This window comes from Tenrec ecaudatus, chromosome 16 (genome assembly GCF_050624435.1).
Source record: "Tenrec ecaudatus isolate mTenEca1 chromosome 16, mTenEca1.hap1, whole genome shotgun sequence".
Classification (NCBI taxonomy): Eukaryota; Metazoa; Chordata; class Mammalia; order Afrosoricida; family Tenrecidae; genus Tenrec; species Tenrec ecaudatus.
In genome coordinates, this window is record NC_134545.1 from 25689472 (window position 1) to 25702019 (window position 12548).

Here is a 12548-nt window from a genome sequence, read left to right on the forward strand (position 1 = left end):
TCTGGAGACCAAAAGTTTGAAATAAAGACGTGCGTAGACTGGGCCTTGCATTATTTAAGGGCTCTAGAGCAGCCTCTTCTGAGTTGTCATGACTCCAGGCGTTGTGGGTTCAAATCCTACCACTTAGTAGCTATGTGACTATGACAGTTCATCTCACACTTCAAGTCAGCATCAGAATACCACCTTGGGAAATTCCCTTGTGGACGGTAGAAAAAATATAGTAAAAACATGATCATCCCAACAGACAATAACAGTTACCCTTAGAACCAGTGGTGAGAGTAGCGATACTAGGAGGGTGGAAGGAGGGTGGGGTAGAAAATGGGAACCAATTATAGGGATCTACATATACCCTCCTCCCTGGGGGACGGACAACAGAAAAGTGGGTGAAGGGAGACGTTGGACAGGGCAAGATATGACAAAATAATAATTTATAAATTATCAAGGGTTCATGGGGGAAGGGGGAGCGGAGAGGGAGGGGAAAAATGAGGAGCTGATACCAGGGGCTTACATGGAGAGCAAATGTTTTGAGAATGAACAGGGTAACAAATGTACAAATGTGCTTTACACAATTGATGTATGTATGGATTGTGATAAGAGTTGTATGAGCCCCCAATAAAAGGATTAAAAACAAGCAAAAACCAGTTGTCCTTATAAGGGATTTGCATAACTCAGCCAACTCTAGCTTTTTTTTTTTTTCACACCAGACCTGTGGAGAGGTTTCTTCCGTGGGTCACAGATCTCTGGTCCTCAGATGTTGCAGCCCTGTGCCAGGGCTCAGAGATGCCTGATGAATTACCCTGGGAGAGAGTTGCTGAGAAGGGATGCTTAGGCTTCACAGAGTCATTAGGTCTGGGAGGTTGGGCATGCTGCTGTGAGGTGCTGTCAGGTCAGTCCTGGCCCATAGCGACCCTATGGACAACAGGAGGAAGCACGCCCAGCCCTGCGCCAGCCTCACAGTCACTGCTACGCTTGAGTTCTCGGGTACCATCACGGTGCCGATCCATCTGGTTAAGGGTTCCCTCTCTTCCACTAATGCTCTCCTGGAGCAAACACAATGTCATTCTCCAGGGACTGGTCCCTCTGCTAACATGTCCAAAGTAGTGAGACGAAGCGCGGCTAGCCTCACTTCTCAGGAACATTCTGGCCGTACGTCAGGACACAGCTCTGAGTGGCTCGGCTGAAGTTAGGCGGCCATTCTTCAGCCAGTAATAAAAGAAAAAAAAATCAAATTCACTGCAGTAAAGTCAATGTCCATACCTGATAGGCCAGGGTAGAACTATCCCTAAGGGTTCCTGAGACTAACTGTTTATGGGAGTAGAAAGCCCCATCTTTTTCCTGAAGAACTCCTGGTGGTTTCGAACCGCTGACCTTGTTGATCATGGAGAGAGCAATTTTAACATGGAGTGCCTCACCAAAACCCATGAAGGGGAAGGTGCGAACAAGAGCTGCCGTCAATGGGCTGAAGTGAGAAACTGACCAAGGACTTTACTACAGTCGGTTCCAAGTAAATCCAGGAGCAAACCGCAGCTTTCAAACCCACATCCAGAGCACGTGAGTGACAGTTGACGTTTTCCTAATAGTGGGCGGTGTAGTCTTCCTTAGGGAACGCTGGTGCTATAGCAACCTGAGCTGCTAGCCACAAGGTCAGCCGTTGGAATCCACCAGCTGCTCTGAGAGAGGACACTGTCTGCTCCCATAAAGATTTAGCCTCAGAAACCCCTGGGGACAGGTCTACCGTCACGGAGGGTTCCTGGGAGCACATCGACTGGATGCAGTGGCTTGGGTTGAGTTTTTGGTAGTCTCCAGTACAGGGTAACCAGCTACATGGGGCTCCTTCCTGTTCGGCACGAGGATATACCCAGAGCCCAAAGCATATTACACAAAGTCCCACCCCCACACCTCACCCGTGTATTAGAACCAGCTGGGAGTTGGTAAAACCCTCGGCTTCCCAGGCAACTCTTGTTGCTGGGGTGGAACTATTGGGGCTCACAGGTGATGTGAGGTTGGAACCTCAGGAACCATGCCCTAGGTTTGCTTTCAGGAGGCCGTGAGATCAAAGCACCCAGGGCATGGCCAGTGCCTTGATCTGTGCCCGGGAAATGGCACCAGAGAGGTCATGCAACTGTGGGTCTGAGGCAACCACAGTGTCTGCTTGCCGCGAAGTCTTGGCATTCTCCTTCGGGTGCAGCCTTGAGTCTGACATGTGCACCCCCTCCCCCAGCCCCTCACCCCCAGCCTTCCCGGAGGAAGAGCAGAGACCACACCGGCAGCACGTGCATTTTGTAAGCACTTGGTTTTATTGCACGGAAGCAATTGGAAGTAGACTTCAGTGGAAAAGTGCGCCCTGCCATGATTCAATGGTCAGCGCCCGGCCCCGCCTGCTCCAGCTTTTCCGGGATGGAGCGTTCTGGGCACGGGCTAACCACTCCTTTGGAAAAAACAGAAGGCATTCGGGAATAGGTTAAGACATCTCAAGCATAATGCGTTTCTAACTGCTCCTTCGTGATTGCGCTCAGCTGTCAGTTGCACATACAGGATAATAAATGCACTTATTTGGAAAGGAGGGGGCAAAGATCACATTCGCTACATAAGCTATCATAATTGTCTGTCGCCTAGGCTTTCAGGGTGGGCTGGGGGGTCCCCTTTCTTGTGGAACATATTGCTAACAGAAATTCCCGTTTGGTGACGGAGGGCCCCGCCATCTAAGCAGAGGGTCTTGGGATGTAAAGAAAAGCAAGTTCACATGACAACTCGTTACACGGACCCACAAGCTCCCGCCTGCCCCTCCTGAGTTTCTTTGGCTGCTCCAGAACATTCCTCCTTTTGACTTACTTCTCCCCCTTGGCAGCTTTCTCCTCCGGGGACTTCTCCGGAGGCCTGCTGTCTTTTGGGTCTGTGCTGGAAGACTTTTCGACCTTTTCCGTCTTGGGTTTGCTGGGCTTGGGGGCCTCCTTGCTGGGCTCTTTGTCCACAGTCTTCTCCTCCTCCTTGGCTGGGGTCTCCAGTTTGGGTTTCTCCTCAGGCTTCTTGGCCTCTGGGGTCTTCTCCTCCTTGGGCTGCTTTTTCTCCGGTGCGGCTGGTGCCTCCTCCTTTGTTGGCTTCTCCGGTTCCTTCTCTACTGGTTTGCTGGGCTCTTTGGCCTTGGCATCACCCGGCTCCTTCTTGGCCACGTCAGTCTTCTCTTTGGGCTGGGCCTCTTCCTTCACCTCCACCTTGGCAGGAGCTTCCTTCTCTGGGGCTGCCGCTTCTTTCTTTCCTTCCATCTCTTCCTTCTTTGGGAGAAGTCCCTTCTCCTCAGCCTCAGGCTTTGCAGTCTCCTTCTTGAGCCCCTCTTTCTTGCTGTCCTTCTCCTCAGTTTTGGGGGCAGCTGGTGCTTTCTCTTCCTCCACCTTCTTCGGGGGCTCTTTGCCTCTAACCTCCTGGGGCTTTTCCTCCTCTTTCATGGGGGACTTCACCTCTTCTTTCTTTGGGATCTCCTTCTCAGGAGACTTGACCTTTTCTGGGGACTTGACCTCCTCCTTAATAGGAGTTTTGGCCTTTTCGGGGGACTTGACATCTGCAGGAGACCGTACTTCCTCCTTTATAGGTGTCTTGGCTTCTGAGGATTTCACCTCAAGGGTCTTGGTCTTGTCAGGGGACTTGACCTCCTCCTTCACTGGGGACTTGGCCTTCTCGGGGGACTTGACCTCAGCTGGAGATTTGGCCTCCTTCACTGGGGACTTGACCTCAGCTGGAGATTTGGCCTCCTCCTTCATTGGGGACTTGGCCTTCTCGGGGGACTTGACCTCAGCTGGAGATTTGGCCTCCGCCTTCACTGGGGACTTGACTTCAGCTGGAGATTTGGCCTCTTCCTTCATTGGGGACTTGGCCTTCTCGGGGGACTTGACCTCAGCTGGAGATTTGGCCTCCACCTTCACTGGGGACTTGACCTCAGCTGGAGATTTGGCCTCCTCCTTCATTGGGGACTTGGCCTTCTCGGGGGACTTGACCTCAGCTGGAGATTTGGCCTCCGCCTTCACTGGGGACTTGACCTCAGCTGGAGATTTGGCCTCCTCCTTCATTGGGGACTTGACCTCAGCTGGAGATTTGGCCTCTTCCTTCACTGGGGACTTAGCCTTCTCCGGGGACTTGATTTCCACTGGGGACTTAGCCTTCTCCGGAGACTTGATCTCCACTGGGGACTTAGCCTTCTCTGGGGACTTGATCTCCACAGGGGACTTAGCCTTCTCTGGGGACTTGATCTCCACTGGGGACTTAGTCTTCTCCGGGGACTTGATCTCCACTGGGGACTTAGCCTTCTCTGGGGACTTGATCTCCACTGGGGACTTAGCCTTCTCTGGGGACTTGATCTCCACAGGGGACTTAGCCTTCTCTGGGGACTTGATCTCCACTGGGGACTTGACTTCAGCTGGAGATTTGGCTTCTTCTTTCACTGGAGACTTGGGTTTTTCTGGGGACTTGACCTCAACTGGAGATGTTGCTTCTTCCTTCCCAGGAGACTTGGCCTTCTCTGGGGATTTAGCCTCAGCTGGCGACCTGGCCTCTTCCTTTTCTGAGGATTTGTCTTCAGCAGGCGATTGTGTGTCTTCCTTCACAGGGGACTTAACCTCCTTCTCTGGAGATACAGCTTCATCTGCCCCTTCTGCTTCTTCTTCCTCCTCCTCTTCCTCCTTGCCTTCCTCCTCTTTGGCCTCTTTTTCTTCTTCTTCTTCGGTCATTTCTTCAGTTACTTGGATCTCCTCTGTCTGTTCTTCTACAATCACAGTTTCCTTCTCTGACTTCTCTACCACCTTGATTTTCTCTTCACTTTTGACTTTTATGTGGGTAGCTATGGAGGGAACTTTGGGGAGTCCTTCCGAAAGGGAGAAAGGACTGGGTCCAAAGCCAATCCGGCACTCTTCTCCCTCCAGGAGTTTTCTGCAGAAAGGATAATGAAAGGCATTACTGTTAACTCATTGTAGATTTTATCGTCACTTTGGAGTCTTAGTACATTACCATGAAGGCCCATGGGGTCCAATGATATGGCTATTGGTTGAGGAACTCATGTGAATGGTTGACACTTTGGGGTTAGAGAACAGCAGATAATCCCAGACTACCGAAAATCTTTACCCCAATGGATGTGGTCCTGTCTAATGCAACTAAGGCTACAACTCATTAACCAATCAACACACACTCACCCCTACACACCCCGCTTGAACAATGACCCGCACGAGAGAGCTCCTGCATTAACAAAACTGACTGTGTTGCTCCTCAGTTGAGATGGGCTTCGTGAGACTGCTGGATGGCTCAGCAAGCAATTCCACCCTTATCCGTCTGGATTAAAGAGGTTTTACAATGTTCTCATTTCAATGCCAAGGGCCTCCTGCTACCTTATTTTCTCACCTTTTGGGGTTTCAGGAAGAGGATGGTGGTAGCAATTTTGCTGCCGCTAGATGGGGGATCGGGGTCAAGCGACTCAAATTCTTCACTGGGGAAAGGTCATACAAGCTCTCCTACCTCATAACACTCCCCCCCCCCAAAAAAAAACTCCAAACTCACTGCCTTGGAATAGATTCCAACTCACTGCGACCCTACAGGACAGACTAGAACTGGCCCGGTGGGTTTCCCACACTGTCAGTCTTTACGGGAGTTAAACATCTTATCTTCTGACACAGAGCAGCTAGTGGTTTCCAGCTGCTGACCTTGGAGTTAGCAGCACAACGTGTCAGCTCCTGCCCTACCACCTAGGGCTGTTTAGGAGTGGTAATGAACCAAAGAGACTTGGCAGTATCTTCCTGAGGCTGTGTCAGGATGTCACCCCTAGACCGGTGCTTCCCAAGTTTAGTGACCAGGGATCTCCTTATGCAGATTCTGGTTCCGATCCAATGACTGTGAGGTGGGGCTTGAGAGTCTGCCTTTCCCAGGTGCTGCTGGTTCAGGAATCCAACTTTAAAGAGCAAGACTACAGCCAAGGGGTCAGGGGTGAAGGGTCAATGCTGAATCACTCGGGCAGGAAGCAGCTAAACTGGGAGGGCTCATCCTTGGGCGTGGCCCCAATGGCTCTCAGTGGCAGTCCAGTGGTACCTTTGTGATCTAAATTAGCTCAGAAAGATCCTCCCAATCACCCCTGTTATCTCCTTGGGAAATAATTGCTCAGGGAGCTGAGCAGCTCCAGAGGTGCCTGACTCTGCATGGGCTTCCTTTCCCTCGAAACCCGGCCTCTAGCTGACAGAATCTGGGGGTGGGGTGGGTGGTCTTAGTCCTCTAAGGTCACTGTCAGGGTGAAAATCAGTCACTTTCAAGATTTTTGTCTCTAAAACAAGAAGCTGCTTGGGCTTGAAATCAGAAGCCTAAGCTCCTTCTAAGGGCTCGGAGGCCCCGGACCCCACTGTACCTGTACGCGGCGATCTCGATGTCCAGCGCCATCTTGACGTTGAGCAGGTCCTGGTACTCCCGCAGCTGTGCGGCCATCTCCCACTTGGTGTTCCTCAGCTCCGAGTCCAGCTGCTGGGCGGCTTCCTGCAGAGAAGGCACTTGAAAATCACACGCAGCCACAGCCTGGGCACGGCACGAGGAAGGTGGTGTGGGAGGGGCACGCCCAGCGCAGTCGTGCCCAGCCAGGGCTCGCCAGAGCCACTGTCCCTGAGTCTCCTAGCTCTCAGAGCACCTGTTTCGCTGGGGAAGGAACAGTAGCCCACCGTCCAACTGTTGGAAGGACTTCATGAGCGAATTCAGGTGCCAAAGGTGCCACAGAAGCAGGTTCTCATTTGCAGACACAGAAACCACTTGGGACACAGAAACCACTTGGGACACAGAAACCACTTGGGATAAGAAAGGGCTCCTGTGAAGAGGGAAGGGTTTCAAAAAGTTCCTGGGGAAAAACTTCCATGATCTTGTCTAGTTTTCTGCAAATGGCTGTGAAGCCCTTTATAGAGAATCCCAACCGGGAGAAAGACAGGCTGACAATCAGACGCCCTGGGCGGTGGTGTGATGACTGTGGTTTGTTTTTGTTTTGTTTACCCATCTCTTACATGGTCAGTAACCAAGTTAAGCTCTTGGGGAGCAGGAACTCACCTTCCATTGCTCCCCACTGTTCCCTCAATGCTCCAACGTGCCTGCCTGTCGCATGGTATTTGGTGGTGGTGACTGCGACAACACACAAAGGCCTGTTATACTCAAAAGTCAACATCATTTTGTTTTAAGACCAGGCTTACTGGTCTGGTGGAACCCCTGAGACTGAGGCCCATAAAACCCCTTCAAACTTGGAGCTGCACCCACTCCCAGGGGTCAGCTTGCAGCCAAACAACAGACGGGCCTCGAAAGTGAGCAGTCATACCTGCGAGGGCCGTACATCTCAGAACCATCAACCATACGAGACCCAAAGGGCAGCCACTGCCCACACACAGAGCTCAGAAGACAGGAAGGCGGGGACAGAAGGCGAGAGGGAAATCGGGAATCAGGGCGGAAGTGGGGAGGGTGCTGTCACACTAAGGGTATTGTAAGCAATGTTATAAAATAACATGTGTATAAATTGGTGGGTGGAAAATGAAATTGCTTTGTATATTTTCTCCCCAACCACACAAAACATTTTTTAAATCCATTTTTAAAAGTATGTCACACACAAGTGAAAACTTCTACCCCCTCCCCACTCCATTAGGCCATTGTAACCAGGAAGGTGATTTTAATTTTCTTCTTTCCCTAATGGTGCTGGAAATTAAAAAATTTTTCCTGCCATGGAGTCGATGCCGACTCATAGCCGCCCTATAGGACAAGGCAGAACTGCCCCTGTTGAGTCTCTGTGACTGCAGCTCTATGGAAATAGCAAGCCTGGTGTTTCTCCCATGGAGGGACTGGTGGTCTCGAACTGCGGACCTTGCGGTTGGTTAGCAGCCCAACGTGTAACCTGGAATCACTGCATCTTACTTGAAGTGGTTCTCTGTACGCGGCATTTCCTCTCGGGAACTGCCTGGCACACAGGTGCCACAGTGACGTCTCATTGACACTTGCGGACTTCTCCCTTTCATCTTCAGGGTCCTGCGCAGCAGGCAGTCTTTTCCTGATTGGTTTTTAATGCTGAGAAAGCAACTAATTCCAAGAGGCGAAGACCTTTCCTGGGGTCACACAGCTAGAAAATAACCCTGGTAAATCTGATTCCAAGGCCCATGCTCAGAGAGGGCAGTGACTGGCCCAGGACTACCCAGCCAGCAGAAGCAGTTTGGCCCTCTGCTCTGTCCCACGCACCTGATAGGACACAATGTCAGCCTGGTGCCGATCCTCCAGCTCCGAGCGCTGCCTCTCCAGGGAGTCCTTGGTGCCTTTGAGGGCCTCCAGCTCCGTGGTCCTGGACTGCAGCTGCCGCCGGTACTCGATGATCTCCTCCTGCGCAGAGCGCATGGCATCTGTGTTCACCTTGGCTGCCTCTGACAGTCGGTCCAGGCGCACTGCGGGAAGATTGCGGCAAGGCGGCCCAGGATCAGACTCACCTGGATGTGGGTGCCAACCCCCAGAGCCAGAAGGTGCCCTCCTTGGGCTGTGTGCTTAACTCACCACACCTTCTATGACAAGCATATGATTGCTGCCCAGGGCCACCCAGCTAGTAAGTGTCAGAGGTGGATTGAAATCTCGGGTCTGTCTTACTCTAAATACAAGTGTCTGCTTCCCCTCCCCAACCTCAGGATGTATAAGCCTTGCTGGGCAGAGGATGCCCCGTTCTGCCTGCTCAGCAGCCCCCAGCAAGGCCTGGCAGTGCCATGGTTCCTGATCCATGGCTTGTGACCTCTACAGATATGGATATCTCAAGCCATCAGGTCACCAAGTGGTCACAGCCCCTGCCCTGAAGGTTTCTGTGCAGAATCCAAGGTCACAGCAGAGTCAGGAGCTTATGTGGCCCGTCCCTCTGGCCCCATCCTACACCTGGCTACACAGTCTTTAGTGTAAGAGCTCCTGAGCCCACCGAGGTCAACCCTCCTAACCTCCTCAGCCAGCAAGGGGCTCCTGGCCCCCAGAGGAGTGCATCACTGGACAATGGTCAAGGTTCTGAGTCTTGGGGGGGGCAGGGCAGGGGACAGCTTGGTGGCCAGGAGTCCTGTATAAAGGACAAATCTGGGAGGAGGCTTCCTGCCTGTGGGAGTGGGGCGGGGGAGCGGGGTGATACTGCTATGGATGGAAAGAGAATGGGAAGCCCTAGTTTTTCGGCCCCCCCCCCCAGGTGCCTCCCTGCTGAGGCACCATCTAGCTAGGGGAGGAGTCTTGGGAGGATTTGGGGTCATGGAACCGTTTGAAAAGTGCAAATGCACAAAGTTTTCCCAAACAGTTTCCAGGGTGGGCATGAACTCCATTGAAGAGGGCCAGTTCACTCCTCCTCTCTCTTAACTCCCACAGAATGATGGCAGGGGAGGCCAGCGCTGCTCAAGGTCACATTGCAGCTGCTGAGGAAAGCTCCCATGCAGCTACCAGGAGGCTCGGGGCTTGGGGAAGCTTCCAGCTTCCGGAAGAAGGGAGAGATCAGTAACGGTAGCCTCAGTCACTGCCATGTCCTACACCGGACTGGCGATGATGAGCACTGGGTCCCCCCGCCCCCCACAGTGTGCAAGAAAGGGGGATGGGCAGCCTTGGGCCACAAAGGCAAACCACTTTGCAGAGGTCAGAGTCCACAGCACCTGCGGATTCTTAACCGGGATTCTTTTAGAGCTGAAGGTTGGGTCTTCCTAAGAGGGCTTTGCAGGGGACACAGAGCAGCCCCTCTCCCCACCCTCTCTCCCCCGCCCGCTCCCCTCTCCCCAGCACCCCCGCCTCCGGCCGCGCCCCTCCCGGATCAAAGGCAGGGCACCTCGGAACCACTCCTCCGACTGCAGCGTGCTGTGCACCGTGTGGCCTTCAAGTTGCGCGCGGATCTCCCGCAGGGCCGACGTCACGTCGCACTTGAGCGCGTCGCGCGCTTCGGCCTGCGCCTGCGCCTGCGCGGCGCCGCAGCCCTGGACCTGGCCGAGCAGCTCGCCCACCTCCTCTTGGTGGCGGCGCCGCAGGTAGCCGCACTCCTCCTGCAGCGCCTGCGCCTTCTTCTGCAGCTCGGCGCGCGCCGCCTCGGCCTCCTGCGCGAAGCGCGTCAGCGCGCGCGCCGCCGCCTCGGCCTCCTCGCGCAGCCGGGCCTCGTCGTCCAGCCGCTGGCGCACGTGCGCTATGTCCTCCAGCAGGTGCTCCTGCTCCAGCCGCAGCTGGCCGCGCGCCGCGCCCAGGCGCAGCACGGCGCCGCGCATCTCACGCACCTCGCGCTCGTACAGCTCGCCCATGGCGGCGCGGCCCGCCTGCTGCTGCCGCAGCGCCGCCGCCTCGCCCTCCAGGCTGCGGTTGTGCGCCTCGAGCTGCCGCACTTTGTCGATGTAGCCGGCGAAGCGGTCGTTCAGCACCTGCAGCTGCTCCTTCTCGCTGCGCGCCGCCGTCGCCGCCACCACCACGCAGCCCTCCAGCCCGTTGCTCAGGGTGTCCAGCGAGTCGGTGCTCGAGGCGGCGGCGGTGCCGCCGCGGAAGCGGCTCGGCGAGGCGGACACGGAGCTGGCCGACGTCCGCGTCCACGAGTGGAAGCCGCTGGACGAGCCGGCCGCCGAGCGCGCGCCGCCCTTGCGGCCCGCTGAGTAGAAGAAGCCGCCGCTGCCCGGCAGCGGCGCGAACGGGGCGCCCAGCAGCGCATCCGCGCCGCCGAAGCTCATCATGGCCGGAGCAGGTGCGGGCGGGCCGGCGGGAGGACCAGAGAGCTGGGCCAGGCCAGACCCGACTGCACTGCGGCAGCACCGGGACGCCAGCCCTTTTATAGCCGCCGGCCCAACTCGGGCCGGCCCCTCGGCAGTGGGGGGTGTAGGGAGGCTGGGCGCCGCCCTCCCGCTCCTCCCCCTCACCCTGGCCTGGCCCGCTGCAGTGAGAAGGGCGGGGCAGGGGGACCCCAGAGTGAAGGGGAACTGTGGGAGTGGCAGAGGACAGCGGAGGACGTGAGTTGGCTAGCGCAAACCCCTGCAGGGCAGACCCTACTGCAGTGTCCTTTAGGGCAGGGAGGGACCCCAAATGGGGAGAAGCTCCGGGGATCAATATGGGGATAAGAGCAAGGGTCCCCTTGGTATGTGGGATGGAAGAATGCAGTCAGTGGGAGGGGGACCCCTGCTTAGGACAGATCCCGGTGGGTTTCAGCTGTAGCCAGAGAGAGAGAGAAAGAGAGAGGACACTGCACCTGGGGGACAAGCACCCCTGACTGCAGGATGGTGGACAGCACAGTGGATGGAGACAGACACCCCTGGAGGGAAGTACAGGGTTCCCCTAATAGTTAAAGGGTACTCTGCTTAGGAGAAACTGCAGCTGCCTTGGGAACAGAGTTGGGGGACATAGGGATGGAGAAGATGACAAGGGACAAGGCCACCCAGAATGGAAATGTGGGTGATAACTGCAGAGGATGGGGGGGAGCCCCCACAGCATTACCCTAATGGTCCACATCGGTCCCCAGGGGATTGGGGGATACCCTCCAACTGGCCCTCGAGAGTGACAGGACTGACAGGACAGAGGGTTGTGAGAGGGTGGGGTGGGGTGGGGGAATGGGGGCTGGAGGGCAGAGAACCCGGAGTGGGGGCACTGCAGCCCCCACTGAGCAGGAAGTCGGACCTGCACTTGGAAAGTCCTTGCTGAGCCCTGGGTGAGGAGCTGGAAGTCACTCGGGCCCGGCCTGGACACATACAGGCAGCTTTGCAGTTGGGTGACCTTGGACAAGTCGTGTCCTTTCTCCCTCCCCCCCAGGGGGTTTCATCTGGACAACGAGGGGGTCTTGCCCTGGCAGACGGGCTGCGATGCCCCAACAGTTTCGGATTTGGAGGTGTCTAACTGAAGCATTGTGGGGGCGAGGGGAACTCAGATGCTTGCTTGTGGAGCAGACGCTGTCTCCTCCAAACTCAGAACCCTTCCCCCTCCCCTGCATCATCTGCTAGCTTCCACCCCAGCCCACCACAGATAAGTGGATGGCCGCCCAGGTCAGTCGTAGGATGCTTTGTGGGTACCAAAGTCCCCTCAATCCCCGGAGCCCTAATAGAGACCAGCCCTGGCATTTCGCGGAGAGGGGAGGGAGAGGTTGAAACCTTGGCTGTCTTTCAGTTCTTTCTGCAGTAACGCTTCAGCACTGGGGACAGCGCCTGCCTCTTGTTGGGAAGGTAGGAGTGAATCTCCGGCTCACCTTGGGAGTGAGGGGATTGCCTAGTTCTCCCAGCAGGCAGACCTGACCTGGTATTATGCAGATGGAGAACTGAAGAGGACTGGGTGCCATGGCCCTTGGACTTTCAGCTGAAGCTGCCCAACACACAAAGGGAGGCTCTGGGTGTGGGAGCTGAAAGGACCCCTGGAGATGCTGGGTTCCTGAGACCCCTCCAGGTCCATGTAGATGCCCCCCTCCAGATGAGTCTGCCCTGGGAAGTTCTCTCAACTGCACCCCCAGTGTATGGTAGTTTTCTTTTGGTGGGATCCCTAGAATGGGACCAGAGGGGTCCTTCAGGAGAGCCCTCCACCAGAGCCAGTCTCTTTTGCACTTTGCCTAATCTCGC

At 55.4% G+C, this 12548-nt stretch overlaps 1 protein-coding gene across 1 annotated transcript; it reads right to left on the reverse strand.

Moving 5' to 3' along the window:
• Positions 1–2397: 2397 nt before the first annotated feature.
• Positions 2398–10688, reverse strand: NEFH (neurofilament heavy chain). The gene is made up of 4 exons (XM_075534059.1): positions 9809–10688; positions 8221–8420; positions 6374–6498; positions 2398–4917 (listed from the first exon to the last, which is right to left on the reverse strand). Exons 1-4 carry the CDS (start codon positions 10686–10688, stop codon positions 2829–2831), a joined length of 3294 nt encoding a protein of 1097 aa, XP_075390174.1. The 3' UTR covers positions 2398–2828.
• Between the last annotated feature and the right edge of the window lie 1860 nt (positions 10689–12548).